This window comes from Epinephelus fuscoguttatus, linkage group LG1 (assembly GCF_011397635.1).
Source record: "Epinephelus fuscoguttatus linkage group LG1, E.fuscoguttatus.final_Chr_v1".
Classification (NCBI taxonomy): Eukaryota; Metazoa; Chordata; class Actinopteri; order Perciformes; family Serranidae; genus Epinephelus; species Epinephelus fuscoguttatus.
Window position 1 is genome coordinate 41,792,906 of NC_064752.1, and position 24,729 is coordinate 41,817,634.

General features: G+C 41.6%; 1 protein-coding gene across 8 annotated transcripts in view; it reads right to left on the bottom strand.

Annotated features, from left to right (window-relative positions):
• Positions 1-371: 371 nt before the first annotated feature.
• chl1b (cell adhesion molecule L1-like b) overlaps positions 372-24,729 on the bottom strand; it is an 84,793-nt gene continuing 60,435 nt past the window's right edge. For 6 of the 8 annotated variants that reach the window (XM_049573017.1, XM_049573009.1, XM_049573010.1 and 3 more), the window contains 9 exons: positions 24,657-24,727; positions 23,647-23,869; positions 20,986-21,101; positions 20,525-20,729; positions 20,270-20,392; positions 15,637-15,816; positions 7,156-7,287; positions 6,160-6,232; positions 372-2,868 (listed from right to left, as the gene is read on the bottom strand). In XM_049573017.1, the coding sequence (XP_049428974.1) occupies positions 2,664-2,868; positions 6,160-6,232; positions 7,156-7,287; positions 15,637-15,816; positions 20,270-20,392; positions 20,525-20,729; positions 20,986-21,101; positions 23,647-23,869; positions 24,657-24,727 (1,328 nt within the window). In that variant the 3' untranslated portion in view covers positions 372-2,663. Of the gene's footprint in view, positions 2,869-5,956; positions 6,033-6,159; positions 6,233-7,155; positions 7,288-7,673; positions 7,836-15,636; positions 15,817-20,269; positions 20,393-20,524; positions 20,730-20,985; positions 21,102-23,646; positions 23,870-24,656; positions 24,728-24,729 lie in introns of those variants that run through there. The other 2 variants (XM_049573033.1, XM_049573025.1) reach the window with 2 other exon arrangements.

Consider the following 24,729-nt stretch of genomic DNA (forward strand, 5'->3'; position numbering starts at 1 on the left):
CAGCAGGTACCACTTTCTCTCGTGTCATATTTTACTGCTGACTGGACGTACAAGCAGAGATTTATTCAGTTGAGTATTCCTCTATAGGGTTGTACAAACAGTCCCGTAGGTATCACAAACATTAATTATCTTCATCTAGTGATGGCTGTGACCAAACAGGCAGGCAGACCATTACCAGGATTTAAGAAAGTAAAGCAATTTAATGACATCAAAAAACACCAATTAACATTCTTAACATGCAATGGCTGAATTTTTACAAAACATTGCAATTCTTCTGATCATGGTGCTAAAGTTAAAATAATGACTGTGGTTTGAATGACAGTATATTGAAAGTAACACAGTAAGGCTTGTTAAGATTGATGTAACAGTGACTACAGTGTCCGTATCTCAGCAGGGTGGGAAGATGTCACATATATATATAATCTATTACAGGTACTGTGCACTTTCTTCTTAAAGAGCCTAATACAGTTCACACATGAAAATCAGTTCACTGATCACGGGGAGTAGTACTCAGTAGAGTTGGATAATGTTCTGTTGTTCTGGAGATGCTTTGCCAGGTCTGAAAAAATAACTGATGACATCATAGTGATGTCACCAGGGTTATCTCAGTTCAGACTTTGAGATAGCAAATTACTGTGTTGCTGTTAGAGAACAATTTATTTTATTTTATTTTATTTTACAATCAAAACTATTTTGAAGAGACAAAGTAAAGGTCTTTGACAAAATGGTGTTATTCAGAAGTACCTTTCTAATGAGAGAAAGATATATGGGAAGTGTAGGATTTCTGGACTGCTTCCATTTTTCACATTTTTTTTAAAATATGTTTTAGCAAAAGACTCTAAATCCCTGGAAGGCTGCTTTAAAGGAACAGTTTGATGTTATGGGAAATATATTATTATTATGCTTATGAGAACAATTTTGACAGATTTAATTACCTTTGGGACTATCGTTTCCAGTCTTCATGCTAAGTTAAGCTAACTGGCTGCTAGCTGTAGCATTGGGACCACCATTTCCAGCATAGACTGTATAAAATAACGGACATAGCTACCATTTCATCACCCATTGATTTGTGGACTCCCGTTTTGAAGCCTTGCATTTTGGCCGTGGCCATCTTGGATTTTTTGAGTCAGAAGAAACCATATTTAGGCGAGAGGGTGGAGCCACTGAGGGACGAGGGCTGGATCTGACTGAGAACCCGAGGACACTATCTGCAGATGCCTGTCACTCACAGTAACCACACTCTTAATTGTGGGTAACTTTAATAAAATGTAAATGGGTGAGTTATATAAAAATCCACACTACGTACAGTTGTCATGAACAGGAAGTCAGCTAGAGAGTCCAAAACCGTTGTTTTGCTGTAAACATGTTGATTTTTGCTGTTAAACTGGGCTTTTTAATCATGGCTGTCTATGGGAATTAACTCACTTCTCGTGCCAGCCTCAAGTGGCCATTCAAGGAACTGCAGTTTTTGGCACCTCCAAGATGGCTTCATTTTATTTTTTTTTATTTTTTATGTTTTTTTAAGCCCCAAAGGTTGAAGAAGGTTTTCATGTCTTTATGCTAAGCTAAGCTAACTGGCTGCCAGCTATAGCTTCATATTTACCATACAAACATGAGACTGCCTCATCTGTCACCAAGAAAGCAAATATGCATATTTCCCAATATGTCAAACTATTCCTCTGAAGACTGTTTGGCTACTGTGTTTTCACAGCAACTACATTTACAATACCAGCTTGTGGCAAAGGCTTGCATTGTAATATATGTTGTCTATAAACTGGATTCAACTGTGTAGTTGTAGTTTTAATACTAAAGTTCTTAAAAAAAAAAAGGGTGAATAACTGGTTTACACAATTTCTAAAGAATGAGATATATAGCAAATTTTAATGGATAACATGTTTGAAAATCTCCTTCAGATCTGGTACGGCAGTTTATGGAGCTGTTATAGTAAGCACAGACCAAGATCTGTAATTTATAGTGTCCAATGGATGAAAATACTAAACAAGACATAATAGCTACATTTTATTTTCCTCTAAGATCACAGGGAGCTTCGTGACTCAAGAATCATTATTTCTGATATGTAAACGTCCTTGTTACTTCGTCAGGTATAAAACCACTGGCAAAAAAATAAGTTAATAGGCAACCTTTGTACACATCTTACATCATATTTAATGAATCAATTTCAAATATAAAAGGTCAGTAATATATGCTCCAATTGAAAAATATCAACTTGATATCCCCACTTACTGTATCTGTGGTCTACTACAAGATGACATCAGAGGCAAAGCTGCATATAATGATGTGCAATGGAGAGTGAAATGTCCTAACATTTGTACAAACAGCACTGCAGCTGAAGTAATGGAGATAATAAAAAGAAAATCCAAGCCCTCTACATTTTTTGTGTAATAATAATTATAAAAAAAGACACTCCGCACATACAATATACACTATATATACACAGTATTTAGTAATGGTCATCCTGTTGCAACTTGACAAAACAGAGCTTTATAAAATGTGGGTGGCAGTGTGCAGTTGGCAATGACGCATTACATTTGACACAAAACTTGTGCTCGGTATGGATAATGTCTGTTTCCTTTTTCATTTGTTCCTCGCAGCAGGTTTAATGAAAACGTTGTCCGGGAGAGGATGGATGGCCGTTCCGCTCCTCATGCCGGGGTCTGAATGGTGGCTTTGATCTCAGCAGACGCCCTTTTCTCCTTTCGCCCCGCATACTCGCCGATAAAGGAGCCGTCCTCGTTGAACTGAGCGTCCTCGTCGCCGTAGTCCACCAGGCTGTCCCCGCTGTCCCCTGCTTTGATCTCTCTGCTCAGCGAGTGTTGGCTGCCCTTCAGCGGCTTCTCGTCGTTGTCACTGCAAGAGCGGCACAGTGGATTTAGAATCACCTCATTTCACCCATGGCTTCACTCTATGGCTTATTGGAGAGGCTCCAGCTATCACTGCTATCACCTCTACGATGAGCCTCTGTGACTGACATTAGCCTCTCTGCCAAACATTGGGGAACGATCAAACAAACACTCGTGCTAAGACAAAGTGATGACTGGAAGAGAAATGAGGTATTGAGGGGAGCATTAAACTGCTGCTGATTATTTAAGCTGCACATGCTTTGGCCCTGTAACACATCTTACTTGCCAGATGACAAAACATTATATGCTTTTATATGATTAGGTTAATAAGTAATTCCCTGTTTTCACCAAAATTAGCACGTATATGCTGGTTCTTTAAATATAGGAAAACACACTAAAAATAGGCTTCTTTTCTATTGCCAGCAGACCAGAGTGTGCACATGGCTCTGCAGTAAATGAGAATGCGTTATTTTTTTTAAATTTTTTTCCTGGTGTGTCACTCTTTGGCGCCTCTATGAGACACACCAGGCTTTCAACTAAATCCTATGTAAACCCACGGCAATAGTTGACACTCAGAGCAACTGAAATAATATAAAGGGTGGGAAAGGAGGAAGGAGGAAGAGGAGCTGAATGGGTCAAACAAAGCAAGGCTTTCACCCAGGACACTGCAGTTCATGTCCCCTGTGAAACCAAAACTCAGCGTTGTTTTAACGTAACATTTTGTAATTTACGTAGGTCACTCACATGAAGTATTTACATCACATTACGTTACGTCTTACGTAACAACTGCACTTATTTCAACCCAAAAATAATCTTTTCCTAAGCCTGACCATGCAGTTTTGTTGCCTAAACCCAGCTGCAACAGTTTCACAACTTTAACCACATGTTACAGTGTGTTTCAGTTGTGCGTCACAAACAGACGCTAAAGGGTGTCCTGCGCCTTGCTATGAGACGCTGAGGGGTGTGAAAAAGCTTGTGTATTTGACAACATTTGATGAGAACAGAGGGAATTTGTGGCAGCACATCACTGCATCGTAAGTAAAAGGGTTGATAATTGGTATGTCCCCACAGGAGGCCAATTTCTTTTCAAGGACTGCATAAGCAAGACCTGCCCTGCTAGGGTTAGGGTAAGTATGTCAGGGTAAGCTATTAAGAAACAGAAAAAGGAAGACTAGAGCAGATCACGCCTTTGCCTTCCTAGAAAAAATGGTGTCATTTTTTCATCACTGCCAATCGGAGCCAATCAGCTCTGAGTTGGAGCTGAGAAATACTGTTGACTACTGCAGTGTCATTTGTCCTATGAGTGACTGCCGATTGTAACCTTGCCAACTTCAGACAAAAACTATATGTTGGTGGGTGTTGTTTGGATTAATTGCTCTGATTTGTTTTGTTTTTTTTGTCTGTTCAAATTATTTTTTTAATGTTGCCAATATGACAGCCATTTAGCGTTTCCATTCCAGACAGTACACTTAAATGTGAGTGGGGTCAACTCATGCATGGAGTAAAATTCCAAGTAAATGTTCCTCCTCAGTGAGTTAAATTATTTTTTCTCAGACTACAGCTGCTGTGAGAGGCAGCAAAACTACTTTTCATGTTATGGTTATAGTTTGGTTTACTAATGTATGTACAACTTGCCATGGTATGAACAGTGGTTACACAAGCTTCAAAACCAGCTGCAACTCAGCCCTGAGCAGGGTGACCATCTGCTACTGACCAATCAATGGACTGCAGTGTTCACAGCCTCTACCTTTAAGTACCAGATCTGTGTGCTAGGTACCCCAACAGAGGGGGGACCAAAAATGGGAACGGTACAAAATGGTTCCAGCAAAAAACACGTACCGAAATGAACTGAACCGAACCGTACCGTAGCGTACCATCAGTGAATTCACAAGCTGATAATAATGAGGACGAGGCTGTGGATAAAGAGAGTCAAATTTGCAGCTACTTTGGGATTGTGATGTTACTGAAATAGATTACATCCAAAATTTCAGGCTGTCAAGGGCTACTTTTACATCTGTCAACGCCTCCCCACAAGACTCTCGAGGCAAGACACTGTGTTCAGGCGACCCATCTGTGAATGACGTAAAAGTTGCTTGAATTTAGAAATGACTGTTCAGACTGAGGTCAGGTTGCAAAAGATCAGACTTGTGTCTGATTCGGGAACTGCCCATTGGTTCGACAGCCCATTGGTCCGACATCCCATTGTTCCGACCATATTAAACTCATTGTTCCGAAGTCCGTTCCAAAATCATCATGATGCCCTGTGGTTAAGGTCTGGTTAGGTTTAGGCACAAAAACCACTTGGTTAGGGTTAGGAAAAGATCATGGTGTGGGTTAAAATGAAAAAGAAAGTGACAAACTCATAAGCCGTGAGCCTGCTCCGCCTCAAGCCAGTCGCGGCGGGCGTATGGTGCGCCGCGAGCTGTTCAGCACCGCGGACAGTCGGACTAATGGGATGTCGAACCAATGACATGGACCCGTCTGATTCAGGCCCAAATCAGATTTGAAAAGCTCAGATTCCATGTGGTTTGTGCTGTTCACTCTGTTATGAAAAAAAAAAAACAACCCAGATCTCTGTATTAAAAAAAAATCTGATTTGGGCCACTTTTGCCTACAGTCTGGACGCAGCCTTGGTGATAGATTTATGAGTATCTGGTGCAACCAGCTCCTGGAGTCAACATGACAAAGTATGAACCCTGTCACACTGAGCCACATCAGCGTTTGTTGTGCTGTGCAGATCCCACTGATTGGAGAATTACACTGAGACTCATGCTGGGGTAGACTTATGAAGCAGACCACTGAAGGATTAATGAAACGTGCCCAGATATCACTGCCCTGGAGATGAGCTGCTTTCAATTACACTGATTGGTTTTAGCTTCCCGCTGTGTGCCGGGCAGCTCGCGTTTAGCTCCTTCCGGACAGAAAATGGCGACATCTGAGCGGCGCTGTGGCTCCCTTTATGATACAATGTCTATCACAAACAACAACACAACACAGTATCTAAGATCACAATGACCTATAAAGGGATGCTATCACTCGGACAACACTAATGTGCAAACAGCTCAGGGATGCTACCACTGTTTATCACATACTTCCAGTTACTCAGGCCTTCAAATGTCTTGAACAGAAGAAGTGTAAGGCTCCACGTGAACCTGGTGCATGCTGGGGTGTCTTTTCAGCGAGAGGAGGAATGCAGAGAGAATCACAGAGAGAAGAGGACAGCAGAAGAGAATTTCATACTCTGTTGCACGTGTATTGCAGCGAGGTGGTGAAATAGTGCTCTGAGGGTTACGCTTACCTGTATTCACAAAATGTGTCGTCATTCATGCCCTGGGATTCCACGTCTGGGTGGAGGTCCTCTTTTTCTTTTACTGCTCACAAAATGAAAAGAAGATAGCAGTGATTTCCTCAAGAGAAGGCTGCCAATGACGATCACTGTGTCCCCTGACTGTTTCATTGTTTGAATAAGACTCTCAGTCCCTGATTCCCCGCACTTATTCGCTTAATGAAAGATCAGTGCAAGCCTCAGAAAAGATTGCAAAATTTCAAGAAATACATTTTTATCTCACATTAGTTTTAAAAATATCAAGCTGTATTTTTCATAAAATATTTTTCATCTAGCCTGACTTTTTATATGAATGTCAAATTCATGATACAGTGCACATTTAAAAGTATAGTTCTATAGTAACAGGAGAAAAAAAGACGCAGCTCAGGCAAATGAAAGAAAAGGTTGCCGGAGCTACGGGTGATAATGAGAACTTAATGAGAAAACAAAGGACAGAGCTGCGTCTCGCTCTTTTTTCTGCTGACGAGCGAAGCGATCGCTGCCCAGACGACAACCTGACGGCCATTAGCTGTGAATAATAAAGCCGATAAGGACTCTCATGCCCCCAATAGCAGGAATAACATTGAGATACCACAGAGCTTATGTCATCATTCCCTGTTCAGCTGCTCCGTGTGCAGCATTTGCATTCTGTCTCGCTGTGGGCTGCACTTTGTTTAGATTGTTGCTGGAAAAAGCTGCAAATAATGCGAAATTCAAATGCTGGACATGAAGTAGGAATGCTCATTTTCCTATCAATACACGAGCCTATTTATGTATACATTTGCATTAAAATAATTTAGTGGCTGGGAGAAAAAAAAAACATATCAGCTTACATATTCCTGTAATGGCTTCTAGTGTGATTGATAATTTGTTTCATAGCAACAAACAGCAAAATGGAAATCTAATGATGCTCCGAGCAGCAATTACTATTCAAGCAAGGTGAGTGTGTGTCTATACGTGAGCACCTACCAGAGTACTTCCCTCCTTTATTTCTGTTGACAAAGCAGGCGATCAACACAGTGAGTGTGAGGAGAGCGATGGCACACATCAGGCCGATAAACCAGCCCTGGGTGGATATTCCTCCGTGGACGCTGGCCAGACCTGAGGAGAACAATAGCCGGTGACTTTGACACGCCTTGGCCTTTTCATCAGGACACTTGATTGAATGTTTACATCGACAAAGCCTATCTGATGCAAAGGCTGAAGGTGGCCGGGCACGCCGCTGATGGAAACGGTCCAATATTAATATTAAACAGCTAATCCTGCTTGTCTAATTAATCAAGTAAGGAACGCTGTACAAATGTAATTCCTCTCAGCGAGTCCGCGCGGCCAAATTAAATCCTAGTGACACCGCTAAGGACCACACGCCGCGGCTTGAGTCACTGCTCAAGGACGCGCTGGGTGCAACTGCACTCCGCTCAATGAGAGGTCAATTAGTTCTGCCTGCTTTTCTTTCTTTTGTTGTTCTTTTTAGTTGCCCTCCTCACCTGTAAACCCGGTCGTGATAACATCTTCAAATAAACTAGAATTATCAAGCCAGCTGTTTGGAATGAGGCGCACAGTGTACTCAGTCCCAGGATCGAGCCCGTCAATGACGTGGAAAGTCTTAGAGGTGTTTAAGGCCTCTGATATCTTCCAGAGACCCTCACCTGTGCAGAGGGTGAATGATCAGGGTGCGTTAGTACTCATGACAACACACTACTATTGAATCTAGTGAGGATATGAATGAAAAGACACGAAGGACCATTTCAGACACAACACATCTAAAGGTATCAGATGTTTCACTGAAGCATCCCTCTAACAACGTCCATAAACTAACAGATGAAAAGGAGCAGTATGAGCTTACGGTTGTTCATGTATGCAATGTAAAACTCTGTGTGCTCTCCTCCAGATATCCAGCTGATATTTGCGAAGCTGTCACTAACAGCTGAGCTAACATTCAAGATGGCAGGGACTGAAGGAGAAGTGAGACGAGATGAGAAAGGAGAGAAATGGCAGAGAAGGGTTAGTAAAGGACAAAGCAGATCAAAGCCTTAATGTAGGGGTTAGGAGTGTTGTCAGTATGTGATGAAGGATGCTTATTGCTCTTCACCTTCCATGAAAGGAACAAGTGTGCTCTTCTGATTCTTAACACTATCGTGAGGAGGTATCAATTACGTCTGACAGATGGGGACTTTGGGTGAATAATAATATGGAAATGAAAGATGAAAAATGAAGAGCCACAGAGACCTTAAAGGGACAGTTCAGCCCCAAATTTAAAAATATGCATTTGTCCTCGTAACTGTAGTGCTGTTTACCAGTCTAGATTGTTTCGGTGTGAGTTGCTGAGTGTTGGAGATATCAGCCATAGAGGTCTCTGCTTTCTCACCATTATAATTGAACTAGATGGTGCCAAAAAACAAACCAAAATAAACAAACAATGTACACTTGAAAAACTCAAAAGCAATGCCCCCTTTCCAGAAATCATGACTTGATTACTCCACAATAATCCATAGACCTTGCAGTGAGCAGTTTCATATAGGGACAATTTTTTGTCTACCAAACTACACCATATCACTGCGCCAACCATATCACAGCATAGAAGGAAGAGTGCATCTACTCCTGTACAATGAGGCTCTTGCCTGTGACAGCATAAGATGGAAACATTAATGGCATCCTCCTTGGCTGAGCTGCGACATTAGCTAGCTCAGTGGTGCTAGGTGAGTTAGCAGTAGATGCACACGTCCTTCTGTGCAGGGACACAATTAGTGGGTGTTGTTCAGTAGAAAAAAAACCCAGTAGGGTTGAGAAAAATACTCGGATGAAACAAGTATCTGGTACAGATAAAGTACTTTTTACGAGTATGAGTATCATCCAAGTAAAATGTCTCAATATTCGTGCTCATGATGAAGCAAAATCCTCATTTGGGTCGCTGTCTGATCAAAAATGACCTGAAGCTCCATTCTAAGACTGTTGTGTGAATTGTTTCCTGATAAAAATATAAATATAGCAACTTCTGGTCAAAACATATCAATTTCTACCCAGTTCCCACCCCTTTCCTGGTCAAACTCCAGCCAACTAAATTATCTGTATCTGTATCTGTACTTGAAATGGGCAAACAGATACAGATAATGGTACCTGCTCATCCCTGGTTCCTACATGCAACTGCTCACATAAAGGTGTGTGGATTATCTTAAATAACCTGACCATTACTTCTGAAAAGAGATCTTACTTTTGAGTTAACATGTTTTTTGGAGCTTAGAGCACCACAAGATGAGTGCCATCTAGTTCCATTATATGTATATTAGAGAAAAGTCAGACATCTCTACGGATTATATCTCCAACACTCTGCAACTCACACCTAAACAATTTATAATGATGAATATATATATTGATGAATAGTACTACAGGTGACAGGGAAAAAATATGTATTTTAAGGACCACAGTAGGCCATACTATGATATGTCATGGTCATATCGCAAAAGATGTTTTACTCAGCCAGCACTAGTTCAAATAATGTCTGTTCTCAGGGCCATAGCCAGAATTTTAGAAATACAGTCCTGAGGTCTAATCACCCCTAAAAATGATAGATTATCCAGAACTGATTAGCTTTTGATTAAACATTTAGTCTTTGATATGACAGAATATAATAAAAAATGCCAAGCACCTGTTCCCAGGCCTGACGTTATGCCTACAAATGTCTCATTTTGTACATCTCAGCCCAAAACCCAAAGATATTTTATTCACTACGAAACAAAATCGATTAAAGCAAAAAAAAAAAAAAAATCTTCACATTGAAGACCAGAGCTCTGGTGTTTTTGAATGATTAATGACTAGTTACTAAACAATAATTAAACAATGAATCCATGATCAAAGTCATTTCTGTTGATTGATTAATCAAATAATAGTTTCCGCTCTAATGTTTAGTAAATAAAAAAAATCTGCCTCAGTCTTTGAAGCCAATGATGTGTAATTTAATTCCCAGAAGCAACACTGGGGACATGAGCTCAGTGATCTCAGTGGCTGCTACAGCCTTGGTTATACTCTCTTTCTTTGAGGTGTCCAATTATTAGTGGGCTTTCATAATCATATTTTATGTTATTTACTTTGAAAGCAAGAACAAATTCCATCCGTACAAAGCTTTATCTGCCTCAGACATATCATGTAATGTAGCCTTTTGATACCCAACAGGGAAGACAAACAGTCTAATAATGTGGTGAATGATGTGCATCATTAGTATGGGGAAAGTATGCTTTGACAGCAGCTGTCTAAGCCAGTCAACAAAGCACAATCCACTTCATTTCCCCACGGCAAACATGCAAATCTTCTGCTGTGTCTCCTGCTCAGGTGCATTATTTGCTCAGGTGATAATTCGGCACACAAGGACACCTGCGTCTGCACTGCCCATACCAACCACTGCAAATGACACTCTCTGACTAATGCTGATGGATTAGTCTGCATCTATGGTAATTCCAGTCATTGGAACTGTGCGATGACTTCGCCTGACATAGGCCCTGAAACTAAAAATATCCCAAGGCTGGCTGCCGTGTTTTGTCACTGCACTCCTCAGTTTGCCATTAAATGCTGCAGAAAGCAGCTGCTCACCCAGCAGGGAGCTGCTGCCCTGGAAGACGCCCCTTCAAAGTCAGGAGGCTTTTCTTTATAAGGAGAAGCCGGAAAATATTCTGATACAGGTGCCTTCAACAGCTTCCACTTATCCACTTATCTCAGTGTCCTGCAAATATCACCCTCCCAGTATGAGCTCACACCTCCCCGGCACGGCCCAGGAGGACGTTCATCCTCACTATTTTCTCTCCGCTCAGATGCTGCCCTGGACAACTTCTTGTCCCTGAGCAGTGTTGCTGTTTACCCAGTTGAAGATTACATGGAAATGTCAGGTGACTGTTGGGTCAATACACTGACGTGTACAGGGGGGATCGAGGCCCAACAGATCAATCACTGACAATTAGACATATTTGTCCCCTTCAAGTGACTGCACTCCACAGCTTCACTGTCGGGTCGGGATATGGATCTAGTATCTTAGATTTCCCTGTGGTACAGCAGAGAAATTAAAAACCGCTTTTTCCATCAGTGTGCCCTCCTCTTATAACAAACAATAAAACAGAGCTGTTACTTCACATTTCAATCCTTGTTTCAACTGGATGACACCATTTGTTAAAAGTAATCTGAAATAGTAATCAGCCTACATAATATGGAGGTATTTTGTATCTTTGTTTATGTGTTATCAATTTACTTTGAGGCCAGCAGCCAACCAAAGGGGTTCAAGGGTCATCACATCACTTAGTAACTGCAAAATGTTCTGACTAAACATAAACATGTATTTGGTTTTCCGACTTTTCCATATTTATGTCACTGTCTTTGCTTGTCTCCGTGGATTGATGCTGGTTGTGTCAGAATGTGCTGCAGCTCTACCTATGGTGGAACGAGTGGGTTTGGTCACTGGGGACTTTGGAGTGCTTGGAGGTGAGGGGGAAGCTGACTTGCCTGAAAAGAAAGACAGACCTTGTGGTTATCAAATGGGATAGAGCTCGGGGGTTCGACATACTACTGTTAGCACGCATGCTTTTTTCAGCTAAACTCTAAAATTAGTAACTAGTCATGTCTACGGTGAAACATCTAGAAGAGATAAAATATATTTTGCATTTGTTTACACTCAAGGTGAGATGTAATTTGACTTGATATTGTGTTTTAAAAGTAAATGGATGTTCTTTTTGTACATCATTAACAGGAAGAAAGAGGGATGTCTGATGTTCTTCCTGGGTTGGGCTCTTATAGCATCATTTATCTCCTCAGCTTGAGTTAGACATGTTGCACTGAGTCTGCTGTTGTTCGGATAAAAGTCAATATTCGTTTACAGTCGCTAATGAGCCAAGATTAATATGAATTTATAATTAGGTTACTCATTACCATTGCTATTAGAGAGGAAGCCACAAACTTTATCTAAGGAGAAGTTGACAATTTTCTAATGAAAGGAGGCATCAGAGTGCTCTCTGCTGATGGCAAGGGCACACAGCAGACAAGGTCAATTATCTGCAGAGCAGCCCGGTGTTTGGAGCTTTTAAATTCTGTACAGAAAAATATAAAATGTGTCGACCTGTTTGAGAACCCAAACCTGATGATTTATTCAGGCCTGTAGCACCTGTCCTAATTTCTAAATCTAAAGCATGCACCCGCTAACTAAAATAATAATCACCACTGTGAAACATGTCATACCCACATACAGCAAATTTAGAAACACATAATTCAAAATGAAATATTGGACCCAATCCCAATACAGCCCTTGCTCCTACCACTTAGTTCTTACACCTCCAATCTGTGCTCACATCCAGGGGTAGGGTGTCCCAATTTGTGCTGGGATAGAGGGGCAGGGTGAAGTGTTTGGGCTACATGGCCCTTCAAATGGAGGTTTTTCAGAGGCACACTCCAAACCGAGTGTTATGAAAAATCATTGACAGGAAGGCTGCACAAGCAACAAAAGAAACCAAATGTATTTTCTTCATTAATAAAGCTACAACAATTATGATAACCTTTGTATTATCTATTATGGTCCTTTCTTTTATAACATAAGCATAACAAAGAAAAAAAACGCGAGTAGTATGCTGATGTCTTGGTTGCTAACTAGCTGGCTGATTAACATTGTTGTAATTGTTGTTGCTGATTTGCATGACCGTCCCACGTTTTGACATATTTCCATTTTGCAAAACCAGCACTTAAACATATGTTAGTGTGATCACAACTGTCTAAAATGGTAGAAACTATCTTTGAGAAAAATTTATTTGATGTGTGCTTTGATTTTTTACTTTGGCCCATGTCCTATCTGCTAACATGGAGGGGGCAGGCTTTATCACCTATACTGCAGCCAGCCAGCAGGGGGTGATCAAGATGTTTTGGGTTTACATTTGGGGAGCTGTCATGTGGTCCATTTTTAGCCCCTTTTACACTGCCAGATTTTCCGTGAATGTTGGGCCGTTTTGCCGGCAAGTTGCGAGCGTTTAGACACACAGAGCCGGATTGGCGAGTTGATTAGAGGTCCCAAATTTTCTGCCTCGGAATGGTGATAGCAGTAATGAGCAGCTAGTACTACTAGCAAGAGGGAAACGCAAACCTGAAAGACACTGTAAAGATGAGCAACTGGGGAGACAAAGAATTGTGTGCCCTCCTTGTCCTTGCAAACGAAGAGGCCATTAACCGTCAAATGACGGGAACGGTGAAGGATGGGCCGACGAGAGAATCGCCGAAGGACTGACCAGCCGTGGCTTCCCTTGGAGTATGTCACTGTTTACGTCACACGCTGAGCTACATGTTTTGTTACTTGCCCCAAAAACAAAAGTAGGCAGGCGGCATTTTGCTGCACTCTCCGATTTTGTTTTTATACTACCAATGCTGAAAGAAGGCTGATTGGGCTTTCCTGCAAATTAGCACAATTCCTATTTTAAAAGGGCTTTTATTTCACAGTATATGGTGCAGACTGGCAGGGTACGTAGGAGCATGGGTCTGGTTAAGGCCAATAATAGTTTCCACATCTGTGTGTCCATGACGGTCGGCTTTGGTCCGTGTGGCATAAATATCATCATCAACACGTCTGCCAGGGTCTGCATTGAGCCCTGTGTGGACCTCCGTGTGCAGCACATTTTTTGTGACTACATGAACTGTAGGAATGGCAAGCGCGCCGACTGCACATGTCCAATCTATTGCTCCACACCCAATACAACAGCAGCTGCCTCACCACTGTGAAGTTAGCTTCAGGTTGGAAATTCAACAGACATTCACTCTGGACTCAGCGGTATCTCACTAGTTTGGAGACTATGTCCAAATCTTAGTGAAGCAGTACTCTTTTTTATTTGATGACTTGTTGGATTGATTGACAGCATGAAACTTCAGCTGTGAACGGATCGGAAGCGTCCTTGCTTTTCTGGTGTCAAATGTCATTGTGATACTGCCATTCTTGCCATTGTCACCGCTGATGACTACTTATCGGGGTCTTGAAGGTTTGCCCTGTGTTATAGGGGGATGTTTAAATACTGACCATTGTAAAGGGTTGTGGCAAAGGGGCAGTCAAAAAACAAGGGATGTGGGTACCACAGATGGGATTGGGCCCCAATGTTATAGCAGTGTTTCAAAACAGTGTAGGTATGACATAGTGCCACAGCACTGACATGAGCACAGATTTACATACTGAGGCCAACAGTGGGAGCCAAAGTGGAAGCTGCAGGAAAAAATAGAAAAGAAAAAAAAAACCAGACAGAGGGGACAAACAATGCTAAGCAGACATTTACACATTCGCTCACATTAACAATACACACTGAATGATCACAGGTAATGCTTTAAGCAGTGCACGTTTTAGTGGCAAAAGAGAAAGCAAGCAGAGGACAATTAACAGAAACGACACTGACATATATACACACACACACTGATAGTGCAGCTGCCACAAATAACTTTCATGCTCCAATCTTAAGTCTCCCGCACACACACACACACACACATGAAACAGCTCCACAAAAATTCAATACATAAAAAATGAGTCCTTCTCCCTGTAATCATTTCTGCTGGCTTTTCAGCATGCAAATAAACAACCCCTAAGAGCCAATTAAGTTTCTTTCTGTGATTGTAAGGATTCTTCCAGTAAACACTAAGTAATCGCTCGCATATTCAACACCTGCAGTGAGTTGCAACATTAAGTTGAGTCGTTTTGTTTTTGCATAACGCAACTTGAATGACATATTAAATTTCTCTGGGGTGCATTTGTAGTAAAAGCACCACCCAATTATTTATGCTGACAGTATCTGTTGCTGCAGTCCATTTCACTGACGCTCAGGTGGATCCAAACACAGTTTCCTGTTTCATTTCCCGTCCAGGCGTTCTTACCAGCGCCTGCAATCTCACAGGAGCTTGACTTGAGTTTGTATGGCATGCAGTCCTCAACAAATGATATGTAATTGAAAAGAAAAGATTACATGCTACAAGCCGTCTCATTATGATTACTTACCCAGCAACTCTTTCATGATTACACAATTCAGTATCAAAACCTTCAGTTTCCCTTCTGCTCAAAGCAATTTTCTTTCTTAGCTGATTGTTTCATAGCTCACACTCTCTGTCCAATCAATAAGCACTTGCTCTCTCATGACAGTGACAAATGAAAACCTCCACTACACCCATATGAAATTGTTTATCCACAAAAATTACTTACATGGAAATATGAAAAGCTTGGCTGCCCAGGCATATATCATATTCCACTAGTTCAGTGCCATTTTGAAATGGTGAAATGGCTTCGTCACCTACTTCACTTCAGCCTGAATGCTCCCCGGCCAATTCTGCACCTCAAAGCTTGTCTGTGATGTCATTGTCTACCCAAGGAGGCAGCCCACTCACCCAACTGCTCACCCGCACTCACAGAGCTTATCCACACATACAGCACCTAGTCAATTGCTTTCTGGAGTCTCCATCACTCACTTGTTTCTAGGGTAGTGGTGCACTCCTCGCTGACGATGGGCCCGCAGCCCACCGTGGTGCAGGAGCGCAGGTAGAACTTGTATTTGCTCAAAGGCTCCAAGTCACGCAGGATCCATTTGGTGGTGTCTGGGTTGCTGATGTCTACTGTCTGCAGGGGCCCCACTTCCTCGGTGTCATTGACTAGATTTAAGAACAGCAGAAAAAATGGTTCATTCTTTTAATACAGCCCTCAAATAACACTGTTCATTTACCTCAGCAGAGGCTGTTGCTGTGGTTCAATCATTGTCAACACACTGCACTGTCTCTCTGTTTCATTACTTTCAAATACATAAAGTGGAAAGGTAAAATATAATACGACATGTTACGCTGGCTTCATCACTCTCAGCTGTTTGAGTTTTTGTTAAGTGTTTGTATGTCATACAAAAAAGTCATTAAACATGTCAGTGATATATGTCACAAAGAGTCAAAGTGTGTGCACTTTTCCTGTGTGGCCCTTGATCCTACGCTTCCTCCCTAAAATGGCACACAGTCATTAAAACTCAGAGAACCCCTGATCTTTTTGTCTGATTTTTGTTTCAAAATGCTCCAAAATGGTAAGTTTAGCTGTTATTTCCTTTGGGGTTGGGATTCCCTCCAGTTGGGTTACAGAAGGTGTTGATTGAAAATGCCACCCCCTCATGTCAATAGGTGATTACAACCCTGAGAGGAAGTACAGGGACAGAGGGGGTAACAAATTTGTGTTTAAGTGGGACCTCTAACTTACTTTGCACATGAAAAGGAGGGGGAACAAGGCACGTTTACAGTCTGCACACCTTGTTCTTACACTGCTTAAAGGGAGCCTTTTTGATCATTTTCAGTTTTTTGTCAAATTCTTTGTATCCTAGTGTCACTGAAAGACAGCACCTATTGTTCCCACCCCAGTACATACCCTGTAACTAGATTGTTCACACACTGCATGAGGGGAAAAGAGGAACTGTTTCATTTTATAAGTCACAAATTTCATACTGACATTGTAATAAGGGAACATTCTCACACCACAATGGGGTGAACAAGTGCCTGCTTTATTCTACAGTCCAAATGCCCTGTACTTAAACTGAAATAAGGGAGCTTTTCCTCCACATGATTTAAGACTTTTTAAGGTTTTAATGCCACTAAGACTGACACTTGAACCCAATTTTACAATCAGCAAAATTCAAGGGAAAAATAACATGAGCTGACAACAATTACTTCAGGTTAGGAACAGTTTTAAATGTTTATTGTAATGTAAAACATGACTTTCTTTCTCGTGGCTGAGACAACGGTAGAACAGAACTGGAGAATACCAGGCATTCATTGGTGAGTTTTCTTGGCAATGTTGTGTTTCTCACTCTAGCCCCTTTTACACTGCCAGATTTTCAGCGAATGTTGGGCCGTTTTGCCTCGCTGATTGGCAAGTTGATCCGAGATGCCCAATGTTCCGCCTCGTAGGGTAGTCATATTGAACTTTTTTGGTTTCAAAAGAACGAGGCGCCCTTCCGCCACGGGAGGGGCTGTTGATGACTTGTGGGAGGAGTTGTTGATGACGCCACGCGTGCGACCCACTTGCGGTGGATAAACAGGAAACAGCTGATAGCAGGAATTAGCGAGCAGCTAGTAGCAAGAGGGAAACACAAACCTGACAGACACTGTAAAGATGAGCAACTGGGGAGACAAAGAATTGCGCGCCCCCCTTGTCCTCGCAAACAAAGAGGCCATTAACCGTCAAATGACGGGAACAGTGAAGGACGGGCCAGCTTATGAGAATCGCCGAAAGAACTGACCAGCCGCGGCTTCCCTCAGAGTACGTCACTGTTCACGTCACATGTTGAGCTAAACGTTTTGTTACTTGCTCACGCCCCCCATTGCCCCAAAAAATTTGAAAGATTGATTCAAGACATTTTCATACAACTTAAGGCCTTATTTTGAGACTTATGAATTCAATGTATTTTAAGACTTTGTAAGGATCCACAGGAACCCTGATGTTTTTGTGATTCCTTTACTTTAGCACACACTAAAATTAACTTTCAGCTTGCACTCTGATTTGAAGCACAAAGTCTGGCGTTTTTAAAATACTTCCAACTGTCAATTGCAAGACATTTCAATGATGCCAAAGAAAGCAAATGTCACTTGTCATTTTTGGATTGCGCATCTGCTTTTTTTGGCTTTAACAAAAGACAACTTGTCATTTGCTTGTTTGGCTTCACTCCTCTTTAAAATGTTGATCGTGTCCTGCACAGTCACAACTAGAATTTATTAGTGTTGTCTTTGTCTACATTGTGATGGGATCTAATTTTTCACTACTTAAAGCAGCACAGTAGGTAGGGAGGTGGCATTTATGTTCTTTGTAACAAAAACAAACACAGCAGGTGTTCAGGTGACCTTTGCTGTGAAAGAGGTGCTACGTCTCTCTGGTAGGAGGCAGCAGAAACAATGACAAGAATGTATTGGTCTGCTTCTCTTTTTGCCTGGACACCACCCACTGTTATCAGACATCACGACTTTTATTTTGTTGTTGTTTTGTTTATCGGGGACAAAAAACAGTCCACTTTTGGTAAATTATACAATCCAGGCTGTTGCAGAGAAGAGGCTATAAGCATCACTTTTCTAGCCTGTGGATGGATACTTTCTCACTTATCCGGAAGCACTCAGGCCTGACAGCTGGTGCGCATGATCCTATAGTGAACTGGCTGAAGGCTGTGTACTTTGGCTCCTCCGCTGACTTCAGACAACAACATTTCCAAATATTCTTCAGCCCTACTGGGCCAAATAGGGTTGGCCTTGTGTAGTGTGAAACAGACCAAGACTTAGCAACGCTGAAATCTGAGAGTGACCCAGCAGTTAGTATGAGCTGAGCTCAACTGGGAAGAAAGACAGAATGAATTGAAGCCAAGGTCATTGTAACTCCCACTCGTGGAGATCAGTGCAGTGCAAACTTCACTCTTGATGAGTTGCTCTGAGTAACTCTAATATAGACTGGTGTTCACAAATGTGCACAAAATACTAATCAAGTGACAAAATCCTCACGTAAACTCTCTGCTGCAGCTTCTCTGCCACATGGCAACAAATGATGCAGCAAACTGCTGTGAATGGATCAAGTGTGAGCCCTCATCTTTACCTCTGTGACAAACTTATCTTTGCCTTGTCAAGTGGTATGACTAGCTTCCTGAGAGAGAGGCTGACTAGTAGTTGTTCAGTCTGTACTGGCCTAATCTGCCCCAGGCTTAAAGTGGGTTAGCAGCTCTTTGAGGCACTGTGACCATGCCGCCTACTTAATGTTGAGGGGAGCTTTGGGATACATACAGCCTTTACATTCAGGAATTTATTTAGTGATTTAGAAAAGAACTCTGACAAAAACTTCCTAAGTTCAGTGAACAGCTATTATTAACACTACAAAGTGTACTGGTGGAGGAAGAACCTCTATAATAATGTCCTCTATTGGATGTATCCCACCACATCTATTAGCAGGCGAGTGTGCTGATAAACGCACTGATCTTCTCTGGTGACAACTTGATACGATGATCAAAAGGTTTCGTGCCACTTCATAGCAGATTAGTTTAACCGCTTAAACGCCCTGGTACTCCTGCACACTCAGAGTGTTAAACGATGTTACAACAGGCCTTCCTGTGAAACCTGTGAGACGTGAAGCTATTACAGGCTGCGCTGAAAATGGGCGTGGCCACAACAGCTGTGCTGCAGCTTGAGATTCCCTTTGTGTCGCTGATGATACACTGACAGCTGGCTACATTATCCTCAACATTTCGCACATGACTTACCTCAAGGGGACTTAGAAAAAAAAAAAAAAGTCACACTTCAAAGAGCCCATCAGCTTTATTGCTAGGGTACAATGAAAACGTCCTCTCCTGAAATACCGTATGACACTTGGCCTGCTTGTGCAGCCGCCAAATCAAACTCAATTAGCCGGGAAATGTGGCACTAAGACGATGTTAGAAGTTAGTCGTTGGCTTTCGTTATGACTTTTGTTTAAGGACGGTGAAGTGTGTGCACACGTGGGTTCGGTGACGGTATCCCCCCGAGACTATGAGCAATGGCGATGGTGTCCCCTGCGGACAGGATGGGGTCAGTAAAGCCGGGCCTTAACCGGCTGTGACACAGTGGCCTTCGTCAGCACTGGCTGAGCCACGATTGTGACACGCAGGCCGGCAGACATCACCCTGACATGTCTCCTATATACACACTCTGATCTCAGCGTGACCCCGGCCCTATTAGAGAAGCACAATGATTTTCCTTCCCGTGTTGAGGATCATGGGTTAGACAATCACTAAGATCTCCCACCTTTCTTTTACCATTACACTCCTGTGCTGTAAATACATGTCTGTATCAATACAAAACATTATGGAACTAGAGGCTGTGCATTCAAAGCAGTGAGACTATTAAGATCTCTGATATACAGTCACTGTTTCCAAACTATAACATATGGCCTGTGTGTTTTTGTATATACTCAGTTTATTTTGTTCTTAAGAAGGTACAAGCTGAAAAGGACTCATAGATGTAAACACTATTACACACAAGTGGAAAAGCAATACATCCTCGTGGCAACCAAGGGGCATCAGCATTATATCTGAGTTAGTTAAGCATGAGGTGTGGGGATACGTACTGAGCTGATACTCCAGGAGGTACCCGGTGAGAATCCCATTAGGCTCCTGTGGCGGGGCCCAGACCAGAGAGACAGTGTGCCTCTGTACATCTTTGACCCTGAAAACAGGATTTTTCTCAGGGACTGTGGGGGCAAAGAAGGTAATACACACAGTAAGCAGTCGAATTCTGCAAACCAGTTTCCTTAGCTATTATTAGATTTTCCCTTCAGTAGTTGTGAATCAATACGCTCCATGCTGTTTTTCCACAATCCTACCTCCCTCTGGGGTTTTGAAGTTGAGGGGATGGCTGCCGGGGCCGTTGCCCTGCCCATTGAAGGTCATGACGATGAGGCTATACTCAGAGAACGGCGTCAGTCCTGGTACTGTGGCATGGTTGCGGTCCCCGGGGAACGTTAGGGTATTTTTGTCTCCGTGGCTTTTCTTTGCATCCACCAGACTGCGCAGACGCCACCAGCTTACCTGCATTGGGAAAGAAGACACATCCTCAGCAATGCCTGCAAGACATCAAACCTTCGTGCATCACATGTATGTTTATGTGTGACAGAATGCTGGATGAGTTATTGTGTGTTTCTCTCTGGTGGTCTGTGCAGGAAAACATTGAGCTGGCCAAGTAAGGCAGACAGAGTGGGGTGAAAGAAGCAAACGTTTAGAGCAAGGTCAGGGCCATTCCTTTTAAGCCGTGTCTAAAAGCAAAGGTCTGTTTTTGAGGTATTACCCTGTAGCCTCCCAGATGTCCATGTAACTTGTCCTTGTGTACACGCGTCCAGCTAACCTTGACCACTGAGCTGTTCATCACCTCCACAGCTACATCCTCAGGTGCAGCAGAGGGAACTGCAAAGGCAAACACACATTAGAACCTACAGTAAGCTAAAAGTAAGTCAAGGAAAAACAGAGCAGAGAGGAAAGACTTGCAAAAATAGCCATGTTTCCATTCAATTGTCAGGTGAATTAAGTGAACTGTTATAATGTTGCAAAATCGAACTGCAGATTAGACGTGTTTCCATCAACTGGTTTGGAGCGAATAAACCAGGCTACGCAAAGCATTTTTTTCCCAGATGTTGGCAGTATAGGCTACGCTTTAAGAAACGGTTGCAAAGCAGGAAAAAAAACAAATCGCCTTGGTCGTCTAACCAGTCTACGAGAAGAAACAAAGAGGTCTTCAGCAATTTGTTTCAACTGGACACACTTTAATTGTTCTTTCATGTCAGCTTGTATTGGCCATGTTTCATGCTGTCTAAGACAAAGTGAAACAATTCCAATGCACAGGAAGACATCCACAGCAGAAAGCTGCTCAGTAATGTGAGTTAAATGTTCGCTATTCGGCAAAGACATTTCCATATCCCATTTAGTGCATCAACTCTTTTTCAACAACAGCAGAAACTATCTCAAGCATAAAAGTTTTTTTTTGTGCAACTGAGAAAGTTTTAATGAATTTTCATAAAACTTTTCTAATGTGATACTTGTGCATAAAAGTATGTTAATGGAAACATGGCTAATGACATACCAGTTTGAGTTATCCTGAAAACAACTCAAATGATTTCATTACTGTTACTGTACAACTAGCTACATTCACTGATCACCTATTAGGGACTGATATCAATGGCTTCTACCTACAGTCACACCAGCTAATGTAAATGATAAAACCATTGAGCTAAGGGATTAAATACTGTATTCAACAACACCACATTTAAGTGAGGACACAACAAGGAGAGGAGTCATGACCTGAAGTTACTTCCTGCGGGCAAGTCCAGAAGAAAGCTAAAGACAGGAAATACAGTAAACTTCTGTACAGGCTGCTTTTCTCTTGAGAAACTGTAACTTCTACAGTATACCGCTGTGAAACTGAAAGTCAAGGTCAAACTCTCAGGTCTAAAACATTTCAACAGCACAAAAAAGCTTATAAATAAATCATTTCACAACGTCTCCCTGAAAGTATCAGTTAGGCGAAAAGGGGAAAACATATTTGAATTAAACCAAATCTTTCTCCATAAGATCATAGATCCTAAAGTTACAACAGCTGCTTGGCACTGTGGCAGATCCAAAAGGCAGCAGGAGGTGAGTGGAGAATTTGTGAACCTTAATACCCAGAAACAACATGAGTCAGAACTCCAGACACAACGTTATCTAATTCTATCCACCAGAAGAATCTGTATTCTCTCTTCACTGATAATAACAACAAGAAAGGAGATGCAAATATTCAAAGGTCTAGCTTTCTTTCAATGGTGCATTTGCTCTTCTGGAAACACTTTATATTCAATTTGACTTGTAAGTAGAAAAGTAAATTTACTGCTATTGTACAAGGAGAAAATCTATTATGTTTGTTCTGGGTTTATGGGCATCTTCTAGAACATCTTTTGTCAAATTTCCTTTAATGCAATTTCCAAACTTTACAAACTAACTTTCATTTATTTAAAAATCACATTTGGTTAAACTGTCAGTTTATACACACCAGTAGATTTCCTGAGTTCTCTGCTTGACTGTCTCCAGCATAGCTGCTGGACTTAACTTCCTCATTTCACAGCTAAAGTACACTAAGTACACTAAAATGTGTTTAACAACATTTAAGGTGAGAAATAGTCAATGCAGTGACAGAATCTTGATTTATGTTTTAACAGATATTCTGCTTCATGTACTTCTTCCACAAAATAGTGACAGTTTCAGCAAATATGACACAATTTTTTTTCTCAAAAGTTACCTACTGTAGCTCTAACTGATATCATAGCTGTTTGGAGGCAGAGGAACTTTTCAACATTTTCTTTTAAGGGGCCTTCACATGATAAGAAGAATGTGCTTCGCTCACCGCCAGGTGCGGCGCAGTGGCGCAGTCAAAGACAAACAATGCGACAGCCAGCGCAAAGCGGTTTTACAGCTGATCATGTGTAGAGGCCTTCAGGCTGTCTTATTTATATTTTCAAATGTTACATAGTCTAATTTTGTAGTGAGTTGTGTTTTTTGACATAAGATCAATAAAAGTCCAATATTCACTCTTCTTTTAGCTCTGTTTTAGTCTCCACCAACTCCTGAGGGAAATTAACGATCCATTATGTTCACTAACTTTGATAAATTTGTCTGCTCTTTGATGGTGGGCAGGAAGTAACTTTATCTGATCAGTTTTTGTTTGTTTGTTTGTTTGTTTGTTTGTTTGTTTGTTTTTCTGAAAATATCTGCAGCTAACAGCTAACAGTTAATGAGGGCAAAGTAGTTACTGGGAAAATGAAAGAATGAGTTAAAATACACTAAAATGCTCCCTAGAGTTGCCAGTGACCCCATTCACAATCATTTCAGTCATTTGATCCATTGCTAATATAAAAAAGTACAATGTGTGTGAAACTTAAGATAAAATCACATAAGGTCGGCTAAGTTTACTACTACTCACAGTCCTCTCCTGAGTAGCCGCTCACTATCTTGGGCTCTGGTCCCCAGCCCTGATGGTTCCTGGCTTGGATCTTGATCTCGTAGGGCACAAATGTGGGAGTGTTCTTCAACACAAATGAGTGTCTCTTCACCATGTACTCCTTCCATTCCTCCTCCACATCCTGCCTCCTGTAACTCACCTTATACTCCAAACCAGGGCCATTGTGCTCAATGGGTAATAAGGGCTGAATCATGGAAAGTAAAGAAAGCAAAAATAGAAAAGGAGGAACAATGGTGTGAAGAGTTTCATAGAGACTTTCACAGTTGCATAAGACGATTGTATTTCATTGTCAATGCCTCCCTGGGATTTAAATGAGAAGCTAGCCCAGTGAACTCTGCTTGAAACACTGGCAGTATTTTATCCCACTATCTAATAAACCAATAGAACAACTGACCTGGTCTGGCAGCATGACTTTTCTTTGATATAGGGCTTTCTAAGACATCATAGATGAAAAGATTTATCTCTTCACAGAAGTCAGACCGTGTGAAATACAATGAGACACCATTATCCGCAAAAGCAAATCATTAACAGTGGGGGAGCTCATGAATCCTGGATTCGAGACTACGTTACCATGACAGGGCAACCAGATAATAAGTGAAGGAGAGATTTATCTTTTTACAATAAAGCGGAATATATTATTGTACGTGTTAAAAGAAAAAAAGTCTTTTCAGAGCTCTCCTTTCTCTTTCTAATCAAAGAAAAGGAGCAGCTTTCAATGGAAACACATTCAGAGTGATCCCAGAAAATGGCTTTTCTAAAGATCTGAACCACAGAATGAAATATCAAACGTGTGCCATTTCTATTAAATTAAATTCCTATTGGTAATTGCCTATGAAACATTGATAAAACTTCATCTCTGTTCTCCGACTTCCAAAAACTGCAGCAGATGTGAATAATCCACTGTATAAAGGTAGCTGACATTACAGAATTTGCAGTAAGAGGATAATAAAAGACCAAACTCTATTTCTTACCTCCCAGTTGATATTCATTTCATGTGGTAAATGACCTTCGATTTTGATATTTTCAGGGTTCTTGTCAGGAGCT